Raw genomic sequence first — 19,143 nt, forward strand, 5'->3', positions numbered from 1 at the left:
ACTAGAAACCACCGAATGCTGACTCGCAGAGAACGGTCAGCGTCAACCCCAGAGCACGAAGGCAGTGAACACTACGCTCCTATTCAGAGTGACAGGCACCCGACGCTCCTGGCGCAGACGTGCGCAGAACAAAAAGGGAACGAGGGCTGGAGAAGCTCAGCGTTGTGTGTGCGGTGACGATACTCCCCGAAGCATGTAAATACCAACTGGCGAAGACAAGCCGTCCCTGGGTGGCTCCGTCCGGTAAGCGTCCGACTCTCGATTTCTGCTTGGGTCATTGGTCTCAGGGTTGTGGGCTCTACGTTGAGCCTGCTTGGGATTCTCTCTCTCTCTCTGCCTCTGCCCCTCCCCTGCTCGCACAAAATGAAAACATAAAATCTTCTTAAAAAAACTCACAGACGAGAAGTGAATTTGGAAGGTAACGTTCATCAGCTTTGAGGTCCTTCACAGTTTTCGTCATTAGAACATGCGTGTCCCCGGCTGGGGCAGCCACTGGTCGGTGTCTTTCTCTGCAGGGCAGGCCTGGTTCCAGGCTGACAACTGCTTGTGTCCTCCCTAGGCCTCCCGTCCAAAAATACTCTCCAACGTCTGGCCACGGTGAGGCTGTGACGTTAACGGGCCCGGTTCCTTTTCAACTCAAGTCGTCCCCAGTCCCGGTGATAAGAAGGGGGATGGCGGGCTCAGGAGGGGGGCGTGAACAGAGCAGGAGCCGGGCTGGGGATCTCCTCCCAGGGCCAGGAAACAGGGCGCTGGTGACTGTCTGTGTGAGAGGAAACATCTGGGACCCAGCCCAGATCAGAGTAGAGGCGGGGTGGGGGGGAGCAGCCCCTTCAGTCCTCCTGCCTCGCCGGAGGCTCCGCTCGCCCTGCGACAGAGCCGATAGGCAGTGGGTTGGTCCGTGGTGGCCACGGTCCTGCCTGCCTCACGCTGCGTCCCGGCTGGGAAGACGTGGCCTCCCAAAGGGAACGGTGACCGTGGACGTGGCCTCCCAATGGGAACGGTGACCATGGACGTGGCCTCCCAAAGGGAACGGTGACCAGGGAGGAAGGGCCTGTTGTAACAGAGCGACTCACGGGCACTGGGGAGGGGCGGGGAAGTTCCAGGCGGAGAGGCCGGCATGGGTAAAGGCCTGCGAGCCAGGGAGTTGGGAGAATTTTCCAGAGGGCCTGGAAAACATCGTAGGGGCAGGCCTCAGCCCTGCACTCTGTGTGGGCAGGAGAGGGCACCAGAAGGCGGCGGCGGAAGCTGGGCCGGGGTGAGGGGGCACCGGGAGCGTGAGGAGAGCCAGGCAGCAACCTGCCAGCTCAGGGTTCAGCGTGCCCTGCTGCCCTGCTGCCCTCTTTCTAGGACATGGCCCCAGGACAGGCATGACCGAGGTCACACAAGGAGCCAGGCGTGCAGTGGAAGGCGGGCCCTGGGCCACCACTCGGGCGTTCAGACCTCTTGCAGCTTCGTCGCCAGCCGGTGGCCGCGACTGGGAGCCGTGACCTCCCCAGCAGACGGTCCTTTTTCGCCCGTGGCGGGAAGTGAGGCTCTGGGGCCCGGGGTGATTTGTGGCCTAATGGGGACGTCCTGACACTCGGTGCCTCCGGACAAGGCTCCTGGGGGACAGGTCTTCGGAGACGCAGTTCGGCTAGAATGAGGTCCTCGGGGTCGGTCCTCATCCAACGTGACTGGCGTCCTTGTAAGCAGACATGAGGACGTGGCCTTGGAGAGGGAAGACCTGGTGAGGGGACGGGAGGAGGCGCGGAGAGGAGAGGCCGCTGAGGAGAGCCGCGCGGCTGACGCGTGGACCCGGGGCTTCTAGAAGGAGGAGACGCTGCTGCTGAGTGAGCCGCCCCAGAGCCGTGAGGAGACGCTGCCGCCCCACCAGCTAGACGGCCGCTGCTCCCGGCCTGCGGAAGCCCCTCAGGGCTCTGCCCTGACGTCCCCCTCTCGGCAGCAGACTGTGTGTCCTCCTGCTCCCGCGTGGGGTCAGCACCCACGTGCCTCGCGTCCTTCTCCCCCGCACCCCACACTGTCAACGCCGCTGAACTTTACACAAGCAGAGAGACTGGCTGGGCAGTCATCGTGACCTTGGCTGCTCCCTGCTGTCCCCCTCGTTTTCAAAACTCAAGGAATGCGTCACTGGACAGAAGAGGGTCCCCAGAACTGCTGGACGTCGCCCTTGACTGCGGCTGGAGGGCGCTCCCGGCTGGAGCCATGGGGCAGCAGGCCCCCTGGTGTGGACAGCAGGGCCCGTGACCCAGCTGCTCCCGGTGGGGCCCTGGGGGCCGCAGGTCAGAGACACCCAAACACCGCAGAGTCCGGAAGTCCTGCCAGGCTGGTCTCCTCGCTGTGGCTTCAAACCTGGCTTCTGCCTCCCGGCTGAGTGACCTGGGCTGGGCAGGACCTGGTCTTTCATCAAACAGCTGCTCCGAGCTTCAAAGGCAAACCACAGCAGGGGAGGAGGAAGCGGCCCCCCCCCCCCCCCCCGTCCCCCTTCACCCCTCCCCTCCCCCTCTCCCTCTCTCCAGGGTGCCTGCCTCTCTTTGAGCCACGGAGTTATTTCCAGATCTTTTCCTGTGTTTTCCAAAGCGCAGGGGTGACCACACTCTAGATCTGTGGCGTCCTTTGTACCTGCTCCAAGGCGTTGACCATGAACACATCTCATTTCATCCTCCCAATAGTCCAGGCAGGGACGGAATTATCATCCCGGCGAGGACCCCAAATCTTGAGCCACTGAGCCGATCCCACAGAGATTCAGTGATGGAATTTAGTTCAGAGGGCTGAACTCGGACCCTCTGTGCCCGGCTTTCTCCAGCTAGACTGAAGCCCTCACTGGGCTCTCCTCCAGCCCACACGGGGCACCTCCCAGGCCCAGGCGGCACAGGTGAGCCACCTCTCGTGATGGACACCAGAAACCCAGCCCCAGGGCTGCTCCTTCTAAATGCGGTGGTCGCATCTGGGCATCCCCTACAGCACAGGCCCCTGGAACCAGCGGCTCCCTCTCTTGGTCCTCCATGATGCCTGTAGGGAGAAAGCCCTGGCCCCGGGAGGAAGGGTCCCCGTCCACCCCCCTCCATCCGCAGGGCTTCTGACCTCTGTCACACGGCTGGCCAGAAGGTCCCCACGCCACGCTCCCTCCACTCCCTTCTGCGAACCCCAGCCACAGCAAATTTCTAAAATGGAAATCGGATCACATGATTCCCTGCCCCCCCAGTGGCCGAGCGTCAGATGGTGGTGACCCAAGAGGGGGCTTCATGAGCTTTAACTCTCCCCCAAACCTCGTCATGATGCCCAAGAAACATCCAATTTACATCGAAACGTGTGAGCTCCAAAGGCCTTGTGGTCAGTTAAGAGCCTCTTCAGAGAAATCCTCACGCGGCCACGCCCCAGCCTGACGGAGACCCCCAGGGTCGCGGGGTCGGCCACTTCACACACTCCCCTCTCCCCACTGCAGTGTCCCCCGCGTCCCCAGCGGGGACGTCCTTCTGGCAGAGGCTCCCCATCTCCTCTGAGCTCAGGTGTTCCGTCCTCTGGGAAACCTTTCCCGCTGCAGGTCACACCCACGTCAGTGTCCTGAGCTCAGACGTGGAGGGGAGGTGATCACATGCTCGCAATCCCTGCTACCCTTCCGACTTCCTCACCAGGCTGCAAGCTCCTTGAGGGCAGGGCCCAAGTTTTACTCCCTTTTGTGGGAAAGCTTCTGGCCCAGCACCTGACAGAGTGTGCACTCACTAAACACTTACGAAGCAGACGACCGAGGGTCTCTCCTCCCTAACCCAGACCACTCTCGTCCGTGACCCTGAGGGATCTCCTAGGAGCAAGTCCGCAGCACCCTGGAGGGTATCTTGCCCGCGTCCTTGCTGGGTGGTGGAGGAGGGAAGGGGGAAGGTCTTGCCCACTCTGCTCTGCCGCCCTCGCTAGCGTGTAATTTCTCCCCGTCGGCAGCTGCTGCAGCAGGAAGTACCAGATTGCTTCATTTCCCACGGTGCCTGCAACCCTTCCTGCCCTCTCCTGCCCCACCCTGCTGGGGGAGGAGGACCCCCAGGAGCACTGGGAGGACAGAGCTCAGCGCCACAGGTCGCTCTCAGCTCACGTTCCCTTCCGGGCACATCTCACGGAGCCCACAGTGTGTGCCCACAGGCACAGCGAGGCTTTAGGAAGGAAGGAAGGATGGGACCAATTTGGCCACTTATCAAGAACCTTATCAAGAACCATAAAAACAGTCATATTCTTTGACCTAATAATCCCACTGCTGGGAATGGCTTCCAAAGAAATGATTCAAAAGAACAGCAAAAAAAAATACATGAACTGATTATGGCTCTGTTATTTACAATAAGGAGAAAGAGGAAGCAAAGGCTGTGTCCCAAAGTAGAAAACGAACTAAATGAGGTAGGGTGTGTTTGTGTAACAGGACACCATTCAGATATTTAAAATGAAAACAGGACTATGTCGAACAGGCATATTGTCTGGGAAATAATATTAAGAGAGAAGATACAGACTTGCGTACACACTGATGACAGTTTTGTCAAAACTACGTATGTGGCAGAACGTGATAGAGGCACACAGAGCTGGAAGTGGAATTGTCTTTCCCAGCTTCTTTTTAATGATAAAGGAAATTCACACGGAGGCTCAGAAACGTGTAAGAAAAAGGGCAAACAGTTGTGTCAGGATGATGAATTTTTATGATTTTCCCTGAAGATGCATAGTATTAGTTTAATAATAAAATAGCATTTTAAAGCTAAGGCAAATACCCAAAACACAAAGTCCTAGGGTTGTCTAAGAGGAATTTTTGTTAATTGCGGTCTTGGCTTCATTTTACAAATTATAGCCAGAACATCCGTAATTCTGACCTTCCCTGTGTGTGGCTGGAGGTCTGCAGATGCTCTGGTGTGGAGCCTGTAAGCCTGACTGCCACCAGAAGCAATTCAGAGTCCTTTGCCCAGTGGATAAAGAATTCCGACCCCTCTCCCTCCACTCTCTCCATGTGGACTACCACAGTCCCCGTTCCCTGGCCTCCCGTCCTTGAGCATGAGAGACGGCCGGGGGAAAGGAGATGGGAAGATGGGATCCCACCAAGGAGAGACCTAGGGAGGCTGCCTATGCAGGGAGAAGGCTGCAGGTCCTGCACTGGTGGGGTCAGAGGGAGAGCTGGGGCGCAGCCCTTCTGTCCCGGGAGTTGGTCTGTGTGGCGTGTGTGGTGGGTTCAGACTCCTGCCCTGGCCTGCACACTGCTGTGCTCCTTCACGGTCCTCACGTCCCCTGCTGACCCTCACCGGTGAGGGCCGTCCACGGCCTCGTCCTTGGCCTCTCTCCGGCAGCGGCCCTTGCCCGCTCTGTGCGGAGACCACTTCCGGGCAGGTGGCCGCTGAGCCGCTCCGCCCAAAGCCCCTCCGAGCTCCAGACTGGATCCCCTGCCGGTTCGGCCAAGGCCTCCACAGACAGGCCGCCTCTCCCGCCCAAACCGCCAGCGTTGGCGTCCCTGCTGGCGACGGACAGTGCGCTTGCCGTGCCCCATGCACACCCTCCTCTCTGCCTCGCCCCGCAGCCTCCAACCAAACCGGACGCCGGGTCCCTCCCTCAGTCTACCCCGCAGCTTCGTCGCCCCCAGGCTCAGTGCCATCTCCCAAGGGTGCTCTGGCCCTCGGTGGTACTCCGGCCTCCAGTCTACGCATCTGACCCCTCCACCCCGTGCCCTGGGACCAGATGAATGGCCTTCCCGCACGGCTGACCCCGGGAGCCCCTCTTTCGAGGGACTTCATTTCCCACAGAAGAACGCCCACGTCACCAACGCCGTCTTTCCAGGCAGAGCACCTGGTTTCATCCTGTCTGTGCCAGCCTCCAGCCTACCTCTCCCCCTTCCATGTACGTGCACACATTCTCGCACGCACATTCCATGTGCACGTACACCCGCACACATGTTAGCTCTCACAAGCCTGTAGGCGCGTGCAGCCCTGTGCACGTACACAGACACTTTTCCACGCACATCCCCTTGGGCACAAGCACACACCCTGCCTCTCTGCACGTACACGTGTACGCACATTTGTACGTGTGTCCCCTGTGTGCACAAATGAGGGCGCACATATGCTCGCACGCTCCCTCTGCACGCACACACATGTACACATGTATGTTCACAAGTCCCCTCTGTGCACGCACACGCGTACACATGTATGTTCACACGTCCCCTCTGTGCACACACACGTACACACCTTTGCATGCACACCCACTCCCTTAAGAGACCATCCATGTCGGTCACTCCGGACGCTCAGCGCCGCCGGTGCGCTCCCTCATCCCTCCTCATCGCCTGGCTTCTCCCACCGTTTCTTCTTTACCTCTGCACCCCTGCCGCCTGCTTAGACAAATCTTCCCGGTACTCAGCGTCCACTCTGAAGTCGCTCTCCCACGAAGCCGCCTCCAGCCAGACCCCTCCAGCCACGGGGCCTCCTTGCTTCCGTAACAGCCTGTGCCCTGCCTCTCTCTGCGGACGCGTCGTGTGGCTGCCCACTACCACGGCGCACCCTTCTGTGGACCGAGGACTGTGTACATCTGGACTCCCTCTGAGAAGCCGACGACAGCGTCTTCTCGCAGCGGGCACAGCACACACGTGCGGGACGACGGGCCTCACGAACACAGGTGTGTACGCCCCGGCTCCCCGAGCGCCGCGCACCCTTCCCCAAAGCCGAGCAGAGGACTCGACGTGCATCCGTTTCATTTCATTAGGTTAGTTCTGGCCCAGTTTCCCACCCCACGTAAGTCATTGTGAACTTGAATATGTCACGTAGCATGTTAACTGTCCTGGCTGTGGGTCAGCTGGGTTCTTTCTGTTTTTCATCCCAGTCATTAACAAAAGTGTGTAACAAGCCAGGGCTAAGGACAGAGCCTGTGGCCTGTCCCTGGAGATGCCCCTCAGGAAAGACCCGAGAGGCACAGTGCAGCTCTCCACGCTTCGGGTGACGTAGCTCGTTTTGCTCTGAGCTCTTCTCGCCAGAAAATCCTTCCTGAGACCAGTAACGTAACTGTCTGAAAAATCAGGGTGCCCCGGTTGGCATGCGAAAGCCCTCGATTTCTCCAGCCCGGCCAGCAGCTCAGGGCCGGCGTCAGCTGAGACGGACGTCAGCTCCAAACTCTCCGGTCACTGTGGCCGTCCTCGCCTCTCCGGATCCCACATCCCATGCTGGTCAGCGCCCTGGCAGGGGCGCCCCGTGCGGGTGTGAAAGGGGAGGACGGGTCAGAAAGAGATCCGCAGGGTCAGTGGGGGGGCGGGGAGCAGCCATGCGTCCTGGGGGGGATCCGCTGTCCGTGCCTCAGTCGCCCCCGTTTCCCAGTCTCTGCTCTGGACTGACTGTTCCAGCCCTGCCCTGAGGACCAGCCTCCTCCAGGAGCCCAGAGGGCTGTGACAGCACCTGCCAGCCCCCGCTCACACACACTCCCGGGGGAGGACTTCACACGTCCTCCTGTCCCTCTGGGTCTCAGTCAAAGCTGCGGGAAGAGCAAGGGAGGCTGCCCTCTTCGAAATGGCTATAGGAACCGACTTCTCTATTCCAGCAAACAATCATGTCACTCCGAGTACGTGCCAGGCACTGTTCTAAGCCCTTGACACAAATATTCAACTCATTTAATCCTCAGAACACCCTAATCCTGTAACTACTATTCCGAGTTCCATTTTACAGATGGGAAAACCGAGGTGCAGAGAGGTCACCGGCTGGTATAACTGGAAAAATCAGGATTCAAAGCCAGCTGTGTGACCCCTGGGTCTGTACTCTTAACTCCTATCCATGCCAACTTTGTGCATAGCCTGCCTTCTGGCCCTCATTCAGAGGGCCTGTGTGCCCTGTGTGTTGAGAACCTGTGTGCGGGGGAGAACCAGCGCCAGTGATGGAGCGTTCAGAGCTCATTGTTTAGTTGAAGAGCTATGGGAGAGCGCTTTAAAAAGAAAGCGTGGTAAAACTATTTTTCTTTTTGCCGTTTTGTGCGTCCTCTGACCTGGGGAGGAAGCCTTATCTCCGCCATAGCCACCAGCGTCCCCTTCTCGCACTCTCTCTGCTACCTCCCTGGGCACAGAGAACACCAGAACCTTCCTCCAGAAGACACACCCGGGATGTTACGACTTTCCACAATGTCCTCTTAATAAATACTAATAACGATGCAGCCATGATTTTATATCCATGGGATAGTTTAAAGTTCCAGGGCAGTTTCATAATTTCTTTAAAATCACACATGATCTTACTTCCTTCTCACATGAGCCCTAGACGGTAAGTAAAACGGGTTCCCATTTTGCAGACGGAGACACAAGCCAGGGCCCTAAAGCAGTTACGGACTCTGAACCCGAACTCAGGTTTCGTGGCTTCTCGGTCCACACGGCAACCCTGTCAACCCACTTCAGGTGCTATGGTCGGAACAGGAGAACCTGAGGGGACAGAGGGCAGAGAGCGGTCTGTTGTCCCTTCAAAATTCACCGCCTCGTTGCAGTATGTTTGCGGGCCGTCACTGACCTTTCCTTAAGCACAGAGGGCAGGGCTTGTGTATACGGCTTATGCAAAAATTCGAATTCTGGCTGTTTTGTAAGGACATGCAGGAAAAAAAAGCATAGATTCCCTGTTCACTGCTGGGGTGGGGGGTTACCTCCAAATCAAAAACGGTGGCTATAAGCTCTGGGTGTCACGGTCTGTGGAATTAGCTCTTCCAGGGCTAAGATGTCTGAAAAACATTAAAATTTCTTTTACTTATTTGTTCTTTGAGAAACACTGCAAACAGTGGCACCGAACGGTGGATGTTTGTGTCCGACTGGCGTTTTCCTCCTACAGAAATGGTGCTGTACCCACGGCAACCCCCTCCCACCTCCCTGCCCCTCCCAACGTGTCCCAAAGAACAGAGAATTAAAGTCACTGAAAACATTCTCCGTGTTTGCGAGGCAGCCTTCATTTTCATCAGGACGAATACCTCCGACCACGAGAGTTGTGTGAGTGGGTGTGAGGGGCACAGACGCAGGTTCTCCTCCACAGTTTTCACGCCTTCGTCAGCCCGAAGCCCCAGTCTTCCCTCCAGACCCGGATCCACGGGCCTCTCCTCTGCAAGTCTCGTAAGACTCCCCCGGGACACCGACGATGTTCATGACACTCTCCCCGCTCTCCGCATTTAGGGCACACGGGAGGGTCGCCCTTCCTTCTTCCTGTGCTTGAGTGTAGCTGTGGGCTACTTCTGCCCCTTCCAGGCCAGAGCCGCAGCCAGGGCAAGGCTTCCGGAACTTTCCCTCCCTCTGCCATGACAACTGACAATGCTCCGCGTGGAAGCTGCTTCGTCAACCTGGGTCCTGGGGGAAGGGCAGCAACGGGCAGAGTCCCCAGCCGCACTCTTCACAGACGCGCTGCTGAAAACATGTCCTTAAATACACGAATAAAAGGACGCATCAAGAATAAGGGATCTGGTAGCAGAACATCAAATGAGATCGCACAAAATGCAATTTTGTAACCTTGCTGGGCAGAACCCTTTCTGAAGGTGGGGATGATCCCGGGTGATCTTAAGTGGCCCTGCCCAGCCTGCCAACACTGTGCTTATCTCACGGGGAGGAGACCGGACCAGGGGGTGACGATCCTTGGAGCCCCACGGAGATGCTCCCCAGCGCCCTGTGGACCTCTTCTCCCAACTGTGGCTTGGACCCGCGAGGACCGTGTTTGGGACCCACCATAATACGGGTGCTGTAGGTTACCCCAAGGGCAGGAAATCAGTCACACGACAAAGACACCCGTGAATATTCACTGGTAATTCCCCTGGGGGCAGTGAAGAGATGGTGGTGTCACCGTATGGCCGGCAATAATCCAGGATTCCCTCTGCCAAAGCCCCAAGTCCCCTGCCCCTATGACGGACAGCAAGTCGCCTGCCATCGTGGGCTAAGAGGTGGCCCCCAAGAAGATATGGTCACACCTGAGTCTCCGGAACCTGTGAATGTTCCCTTGTTTGGTAAAGGCTTATGGATCCGAAGTGTGGAGATCAGTGGATGGTCAGTGTGGCTCCTGTGTCCAGTGACACACGTCCCTTAGGAGAGGCACACGGAGATGGTGAAGGGAGCCCGGGGCAGAGAGGCACTGTGGCCACAATCCCAGGAAGCCAGCAGCCGCCAGGACCTAGAAGAGGCGCGGAACGACTTCTTCCCTCGAGCCTCGGTGGGGAATGTAGCCGTGGGACACCATCGAGTATCTGGCCTCCAGCACCGGGAGGATAAATTCCTATTGTTTCAAGCCGTGGGGTGGCAGCCCGGCAAACTCCTCTGCCTACACAATCGGCAGCTCGAGGTTCTCCCTGAGGCAGCAGGCCGGGATTCTGCTGCAGGCGGGGGCTGCCATTCACATCCCCCAGGAACACAAGGGCTTGGCACCAACCTTGGTTTTCTCCAGTTTAGACGCTCAGGAGGGGATTCAGGCAGGACTGGGCAACGGGTCAGCGGCTCTCCCAGGAAGACCCCCCAGGAAGGCTAGGAGGAGCGGCACCTGCGAGGTCGGGCCTCCCAGCCTTAGCCCTGACCGTCTGCCCTCACAAGCTAGAAGGACGATGACAAAACCATTCCTCTCCCTGCCCGTGTCACCCCCAGAGATAATGCTGCTTGCCAGGTGAAGCCTAGAAAACGGAGCCCCACCCTGGCCTTGGGAGAGCCTCGAGGAGACGACACACAGAAACGGCGCGTGAGACAGTAATGACGATTTCCACGCACGGATCTACAGCGACCTGTGCAGGGGAACGTCCTGTGCGGAGGGCTGGGACACCTGCGTCTGAGGCCCAACTTTACCACTGACTGGCTGACAGCGTGACCACTGGGGAAGCACTTGCGTGTAGTCTCCTCCTCTTTAAAGTGAAGGCAACTGGAGAAATCGCTAACATTCCTTCTTGCTCTTGAAACTCGAACCCTTAAAATTGCATTTTTATTTTAACTTCCTTTTTTGCCGCAGACGTTTGCACTCGTTTCCCCAAGAGATACAGCTGGAACCTTCCAGAAGCCTTTCAGGTATGTGGGGAGGGCTCAGAGCGACTCTGTCAGACCTTAAGGACCCCGTGCCTTGAGCCACCTGGCCTCCACTGTGGGCTGGCCCTGGGCTGGAGGAGGACGGTCCCGGCCCAGGGGCCTGTGGTCTCCCTGGGAGCACACAGACGTCAGGCGGGGGCCAAAGCTTCCCCAGGGAGGAGAAAGGATAGGGGCCGTGGGATCCCACCCAACAGGGTGGGTTCCCTCGTTGGCTTTCTGGGGAGTCCCTTCCAGGCGTTGGGCACGTAAGCATATGGAGCCCCAGCATCCTTCTCTGGAAAACGGACGGAACAGGACTTGAACGGACATCGACGTGGCTGCTCAGCAGTGGTTCTCATTATCCATGGAAACGTACCTCAAAAGCAAGCCGAGCCAGGGGCCTGGAGCCTGGGGACGTCGTTCAGAGGTGGGGCGTGGCGGGGAGGGCTGTCCCTGTAGCTCACGCGCGTGGAGCGGGCTGTGGCCGCAGGAGGCCTGCAGCCCTGTGCGGCCTGTTGTAGCATAAATTCTCGGTGACCTCTGGTGTGGGTGCTGGGCTTGTGGAACAGCCGCCACAAGGCCCGGCTTCCTGTTTTCTGCTGCTGGCTTTGCAGGACCCGGCCCGGGCTGGCTGCTGCTGCTCCACCTCAGCTTGTCCTGGCACGAGCTTTCCGGACGGGGCACAGGGTGGGCGACCACGGGGCGGGGGGGAAAGAGCGGGGCCGCGGTACACATGTGAACGGGACGAGGCGGTTTCTCGGGAGCCTGGCTGTTCCCAGGGGCCTCCTCTGACGAGGGCGAGTTCCCTGGGGGCAGCTCCTGGCAAGCCTCACACACGTGTTCCCTCGGGGCCTGAAGCCTGTTTCAAACGGATTTCCTCAGCGCCCACAGGAGCAGGCCCAAGGCTGTGCTCACCCCAGGGCTGAAATCCCCGTGGTCGTGCGCCCCGGGGCTGCCAGGAGGCTGCCATATTTGGGGGCCGGGGAATCCCCAGCAGAGGAAGCAAGTTTTCTCTGGCTGCCATGAGAGAAGCTGACTTTGAACTCCTACATACCCGAGAGCTATCTAGAGAGCATCTTGTATTTTGTACGTCACGTGCGCGTCTCATTCCCCAAACAGAGGAGAGCTCCTTTAAGGCAGGAGCTGTAACTTACACTTCTCTGGGTCTCCCATCCAGTCCCCCAACTTCAAACCCTTTATCTTGCTTTGTCCTCCAGGAGCAAACTGCGGGAGTCCCCAGACACACGTGTTACCTGTCCGCCAGAGGCTTTGCTCCTGTCACGCCCTCTGGAATGCTCGTCCCGATTTTCTGCACTAGAGCTCCTCAAGACCTAACTGAGAAATCGCCCCTAACAGGAAGTCTTCCTGAACTTTGGGCTGGATACACCGCTCGTCCTCTGTCCTTGGGAGCTCAGAGCACTCAAACTCACCTGGTGGGTGCTTGTCCCGCTCCTAGACCCGAGTTCTGCAAGGCCGGGCGGAGTGAGGCATTCAGCTCTGTGTCCCCAGAGCCTGGCCTCAATGTCTGTTCATTGCACCTCGTTAAAGAGCGAGGGGGCCGTGCCCTGTGACTCGTGAGCAATCAGTCATAGAGGAGCCAGTCTGGGAAGGCCTGTGATTGCTACCCTGAGGCCAGGAGGGTGGCCTTGACATGGCACAAGCAGTTTCCGAATGAAGGGCTGGGGACGCCTGACAACGCAGACACTCGCTTCTCGGTTGGAGAGAACGTGACGTTCCAGCGTCCGTAATTTCTGCATGCCTCCTGCCTGGGGGCACCGACATTACCCATTAAGGACGGGTTCAGACGGCCTCTCCAGAGTGTCTGCTCCCCTCCCAGGAAGCTCCTGGGGCTGTGACTGCGTGGTTGGAACCCCTCCTCTCAGGAAAGGATCTGGGGGCGCCTCCCAGGCTCGGCGCTTGTTTTCCACAATTCCCAGAAGACAGGGGCCCGACAGGAAGGAGACGGGGCGCTCACTGCCCCCATGACCAAGGTGCGCGGGCAGATCTGTTCAGGAGATGAGCTCCTGGAGCGCCCCAGCGCAGTGAGGTTGATGGTGGCCACCAAGCTCGAGCTCTGTGTCCGCAGGGTCCTCGTATCCGCTTTCGCACAGAGGGACGAACACGTCCGCATAACGCCCTGAAGGTCAGACACGAGGTGGACCCTGTTTTGGGATGAAACTGACCACCTTCCTTCTCACGGCTCAGGCCGGCTCTCCGGGGCCACCAGCAGCCTCTGTTTTCTCCCTCACGATGTGGCGGGGCGGCCAGAGAATGTTTCCTTCTACCCGCAGCTCTGAAATGCGTGAGCGGCCGTGGTTAAACTGCCTGCGAACCTAAAGCTATTATTAGAGGAAGGCAGGGCTGCCCTCAGATTTCTCTGGAACCCAAACGCGTTCCCCCCGTGGCCCTGATAAGATTACTGGGCCGCTGAGCCACCTGCGTTCCGATTTCCCACGGAACTCCTGCTCTGGCTCTGAAACCTGACTCCATCCCGGGAATGCACACTCACCCCTCCCAGGACAAAGATGGGGCCTGGGCTGCCCCCAACTCTCCCTGTCACTGCAGGCCAGCGAGTGGAAGGTGGCGGTTAAGTGGAAGCCGGTGTTACTTCAAGGGTCCCGTTGAGCACCCAGGAGCCACACAGGAATGCCAGGGTGCTCGGGGACACCCACAAGTCCTCCGAGCTAAACCCCAGCTTCCAGATGCCATGCGATTCCTAATCATGACCCACGAGCTCCAGCCAGCTGCCAGCAGGTGGGGCCATGAGAGGGTGGGCCCCAAAACAGTAAACGCTGCTGGTGAAATTGGGGTAAAAAAATTTAATGAATTTTAAAAAATCAGTGAAAAAGTAGGTTACAAATGGAACACATTCTATACACAGGGACACACACGGGTCACGCACGCTCTCCGTCCCTCCCTCCCTCCCTCTCTCGTCAGTGATACCTATAGTCTGTGAGGAGGAAAAGACACGACGGCCCCGTAATTTCTGCGTAACATTCACACACAAGGTTCAGCATGAATAAACGCTCCAGAAACAGATGAGGAACAAAAGATATCTGGACACAACCTGGCGTAGCCTCAGAGGAAAGGGATCATTAGCTGTCCCCATCCAAATTAGAAATTAATCATCTGTTCAGTGGCAAGAAAGTTCAGTCCTCACAGACGTTCACCTAAGTAGCAGGCACGTGGTTGTGGGAGATAAGTTTAATTTTCAAATGTCTAATAGTCACCGAGCAAATGAAGGATTTCGTCCGTGAAGACTAGAATTCTTTGCCAGCTATTCCGTAGAGCCCACGACTTACAGCTGACAACCAAGAACATCAATTTGCTTTGGGGGTCCTAAGTCTCTAGCTTTCTCTCTACTCCCCCGGCTCCTGTCCACAGCGATGGGCCCGCTGGCTGCTCCAGAGAAACATCTGACAGACACAGATCTGAGACATACGGAGGCCTGTATTTCTCGTGGGGCGCTGGGCATTTCAAAACCAATATACCTAAACCTCGCTTTTAAAAAAACCTGATCTTTCCCCATCATTAATCAATTTCTGGTCATTCGAAAAGCATTTACTGAGTGTCTGTTGGGCCTTTCCGGGGAGAGAGCCAGCTGGGCAGACGATTACAAGTCTGCCCAGTACTGGGATCCCGCTTGCACAAAGTGCTCGGGGAGACAGCTGCAGAGTCTGAGGGCATCTGGGAAGGCTTCCCAAGGCGGCGGCCCTGGAGATGTGGCTGAGATGTCAAGGAGTTCCCTGTTTCTGGTAATTCATTTACCAAACAAACTTTTCTTGAGAAGTGAGAGTGCACTGTGCTCATCTCGGGAGACCAGAAGACCAACAGGACAGATCCCGCTTACAAAAGGCGTGTAGGCTTACGTCAAAGCCGCACTCTTCCCCTTGGTGTCTCGGGGAGCTCAACGCTTCTGGGCACCCTGTGAGCTCAAGCATGGCGGTCGTTTCTGATTTCTCCTTTGACACATGGTCTCTACTTTTCCCTCTTTTCCACTCTTACTCTCCCTTGAAGGCAGAACCTGCATGGACGCTCAGAGAAGCTTCCCAACCTGGTTCCCTTGCTCACTCTAGGAACTGGCATTTCTGCCAGTCCATCTCTGCTCCCTCATGACCGCCTTCTTACTAAAGGCCCTGTGGAGTTTCCTGCTTTCCGCAGAGTAGAACCCAGGGCCATACACTCGCTGGCCTCGGAGGCCTGCAGCTGGCCTCTGTCTGAATTAGAAAAAGGCACCCCTTTGGGGGCACAGCTAGACAAGGAGACTTTGTGTGAAGAAAAAGTAACCCTTTCGTCCAGATGGCTTGGATTCCAGCTCCCACTCACCCACTTGGCCAGCATCCACTATACTTGGAGGCCCTGTGGTTTTATCTTATTACTTTCATTTTTTTCCCTCGATGCTTCCCTACCTTCCTCTCCAGCCAACTGGCCTACTTTCCTTAACAAAGCTGGCATGTTCTCCCTGTACCCATTCCTTGCCTTCTCCTCACCACCCACCTTTCTTTTAAGGCTTCTGCCAGGTCTCACCTCAAAACACCAGAATACTTATGATCGCAGTAGTCATTCGTTTGGCATTCACACATTTGAAAACACATACACGACAGGATCTATTAAGTCTCATTTGGCCTACCGCATTGTGAGCTTTCGAAAGACACCTTTCTCTTGTTTATTCCAGAGGGCTTAATGAGGGCTGAAGTAACCACTGATATTGGTAACCATGATTAAAAAAAAAAAAAAAAAAAAGAACAGAGTTCCCAAAGACTTGCAAGAGGTAGGTTGGTTCTAGAGAATGAATGTTGAGTAAGCCTTGTTGATGTGGCTTAAATTCCTCATAATGAGAAGTCATACAAGTCAGTCTCTCCCCAAACAGAGAGGTGTCTTCTTTCCTCAAAAGTGGGTTTAATCTCCCAAAAGAGGGCTTTGCTCTGAGGTTTGTCAGGAGTTCCCCAATCCCACTCCTGCATATCATGTCCCATCAGAAAAAGTTTACTTCCTGGCTATGAATCGTCACTTCCCCAGCCTCTCGGTTTCCTCTTTACTTCCTTTTCCAGAGTTAGGGGCTGCTTTTTTCAGTTGTTTTGACAAAAAAACTTCAAAAGCAGTCACTGCCAATCAGCAATCCGTGCCCACTGGCAAAACCAGTGACTGAGCCAGGGCCCTCCCAACCCCCAGCTGGGGAAAATCCCCCAGCAGCCACTACCCCCTCCCTTTGGAGACCAGAGGGCCTTGCCTTTCCCCGGCCCCATACCACACAGGAAGTCGCTCAGGTGACAATTCAGGGCCTCTGCCACACACCATTCCTTCCTCTGCGAGAGAGATTGTCTTCCCAGAACAAAGTTCACACTCGAATTTGGCCCCCAAGTAGCAACCGGCTTTTAAGCCTAAGGCTTGCTTTGCTCTTATCCCCAGTCCATTTCTGCAAGGTATCAGACTCGTCCTATGTCCTACCCAACCTCTAGCCTAGGGCCTGAGGCCTCCTGTACTCTCCCAGAGGATGGAACCCGCTTCTCAAGCCACTGCTTTAGAAGCCTTCATTCACCCCCCTGACAAGCTGGGCGCCCCACTCGGGGCCATCTCCCTCCTCTACCCCAACGCTGTAGCCAGCGGGGAGAATCCTGATGCTCTGTGCTTGGAGCGCTGGGAGGGTCTCTGAGCAGACCCGGAAGCTACCTGCGGAGCTGTGCCGTGTGGGCCCCCTGCGCCCTTCCCCAGCCCTGATCTGCAGGAGCTTATCAGGGTTTCTCTGGAGGGTGGAGCCCACACTCTGGGGGCACCCTGAAGATGATCCCCTCTCCTCGAAGGCAACCAGTGAGCGCAGGGTGCCTGCTCAGGACGGACCCAGAGCCCTGCAGAGAGCCACAGGGCTTCACAGGCCCAGCCGGGGTCTTGGCTCAGGAGAGCCAGCCAGGGCTCCGGGGTTGCGGGGACCGGAAGGACACTGAGTCGTGACTGCTGCGGGCTACAGCCCCCAGGAGCAACGGTCTTCCTCCGGATTGTGGGTGGGAATCACCTAAGAAGCTGCCGAACATTTGCGCCTTCTCCTTCCTTCCGTTCCCGAAGTCCCCTCGCGCTAAGGCCGGCTCAGGGCTACACGTCCGGTCTCCGTGTCCAGGGGAAATGGGTGGCAGCTCAGGACGGGGAGAAGGGCGGGACAGGGGAGCACACCGGGCGCCCCTCCACTGGGGCCGGAGCAGCACAGGCCGGACCGCGCGGGGAAGCGGGGCGCCCGGCAGATGCGGCCCTAACGACCCCGCGGCGCCGGGCTGGGCAGGCAGGGGCTGAGCAGAGGCGCGGCCGGCGGCGCACGAGCCCGGCTTTCCCAGGGCCCCGGGGGAGGTGGCGGACAGAGAGGGCTCGGGAAGCGGGAGGCCTGTCCCAAAGGTCACGCCTCGGTCGGGAGGGAAGCCCGGAGCCCGGCCCGGCAGCGCCCGGGCGCCGGTTCTGCTTCCCGCTCGGCGCCTCTTCAGACCCGGGGCTTCTGCTTCCCGCGGCTCCTTTTTCTGCCTTTGGCCCCGCATGTTTGCCCGCGCGCGGACTCGCTTTCTCCCGCGCGGCGCGGAGGTCCCGAGGCCAACACCTGGCGCCCCCGCGCCCCCGCGCCCCCGCGCCCCCGCGCCCCCGCGCCCCCGCGTCCCCGCGCCCCCGCGCCCCCGCGCCCCCGCCTACCTCCATGGCCTCCAGGTGCCGGCTCCGCGGCGGCCGCGCTCACCGTGCGCCCGGCCCGGCGGGGACTGCGGGCGGCCCGGCCCTGCGCGAGAGCACGAGGAAGGGGGAGGCCGCGGGAGGGGGAAGGGGTGGGGAGCGGGGGAGGGAGGCCGGCGATGGGTTTAAATTTAGACGCGAATCTAAACAGATACTGTCCCCTCCCAGGGCAGGACTCGAGCGAGGGAGTCGCGACTCCATCCATCTGCCCAAACATGGGGATGGGGCGGGCGTCTGCCCCGCGCCCGCGGAAGCCTCGGCGGGACCCCGGGGTCGCCCCGCCGCCGCCCTTCCCGACCTCGCCCGTCCGGCCCGCAGCGTCGACGCCGCTCCTCGGGGCCTGGAATCTCCCCGCCGCCCCCTTGCTCTCTTTCCTCGTGCGAGGGGCGCGGCGGCGTCCAGGTCACAGCCGGGGCTCCGGGATCCTCGCGTGGGCGTGGGAGACCCCGCGTGGGGCTGCGTCGCTCGCGTCCCAGGGCGGGAGCGCGAGCCTGCAGCGCTCGGCGGGACCCACGGGACCCCCTTTCCAATTTTTCATCCCTTAGGCTTTCCACGCGCACCGTCGCGTTTGCAGGAAGCCCCTGTCACGCCGTCGTCTCTCGTCCGTGTGCGGGGCCGGGGGCACACGGATTTCCACGTTCCTTGTAGCCTTCCGTCTCTTCTCTCCCCGATTTGACTGATGCCTTGGAATCTGTGGGGATTTCAGCTCCCACAAGCCGCTCGCTAAAGAGCCTTTTCGCCGTTCCCATCAAATAGAGTAAAGGGCGGGATCCTGAACCTCCGATTCCAGATTCCCCTAAGACCCAGCCCTCCCCCAGGCCCGTCCTGGCAGCGGAGAGCAGGAGGCGGCTGCGAGGGAGGGCCCGGCGCGGGACCTTGAATCGCAGGAGGGTCTTTCTCTGTTCCCAGCGCGTGCGTGTACTGGCCGCCAGCTAGGTGCCCCTTCTGACCCCCGCGCCCTCCCCACCCCCAGGACGGAGAGAAGAGGGGGAGATGCGTGCAAGGACTGTGAGTGGAGGGGGACTGGCCGGCAGGGAGAGGCGCCTGGGTGTCCCGCAGCATCGGCCAGCCCTGCTCCCAGCCCCAAGGCCTCACCCACGGTCGCGCCCAGGAGGGAGGGCGAACAGTGTCAGAGAGCCACAGCAGGGTGGGCAACAGTGAGCCCTGCTAGAATCCTGGAAAGCAAACAAGCAGAGAGTTTGCTCTGGAGGAAGGACGGCTCCCAGCACCTCCCAGCATCACTGGTGGCCCCTCGGGCACTTAGCTTGCTCCTTTGGGCACCAGTCTCAGCAACACGGCCTTCTTCCCATCATAGAACCTGCGGAAAGCCTGACTTTCTAAAACACGAACAGCCGAAATGCCAAAGTATTTTCCAGGTTTGAATATAGGGGCGAGACCTCAATTTCAGAAGCGGATAGTGGGGTGAATTCCAGCTCTGCCACTTTCTCGCTGGGCCTCCTCTG

The 19,143-nt window shown here is 58.5% G+C and overlaps 1 protein-coding gene across 2 annotated transcripts in view; it reads right to left on the bottom strand.

The window, feature by feature from the left end:
- Nucleotides 1–17,993, bottom strand: part of RCSD1 (RCSD domain containing 1) — a 57,621-nt gene extending 39,628 nt beyond the window's left edge. Inside the window, exon 1 of one of the 2 annotated variants that reach the window (XM_045982408.1) lies at nt 17,645–17,993. In XM_045982408.1, the coding sequence (XP_045838364.1) occupies nt 17,645–17,650 (6 nt within the window). In that variant the 5' untranslated portion in view covers nt 17,651–17,993. The remainder of the gene's footprint in view (nt 1–17,644) is intronic. The other variant, XM_045982407.1, reaches the window with a different exon arrangement.
- Nucleotides 17,994–19,143: the final 1,150 nt, after the last annotated feature.

Source organism: Meles meles, chromosome 17, assembly GCF_922984935.1.
Source record: "Meles meles chromosome 17, mMelMel3.1 paternal haplotype, whole genome shotgun sequence".
Lineage (NCBI taxonomy): Eukaryota > Metazoa > Chordata > Mammalia > Carnivora > Mustelidae > Meles > Meles meles.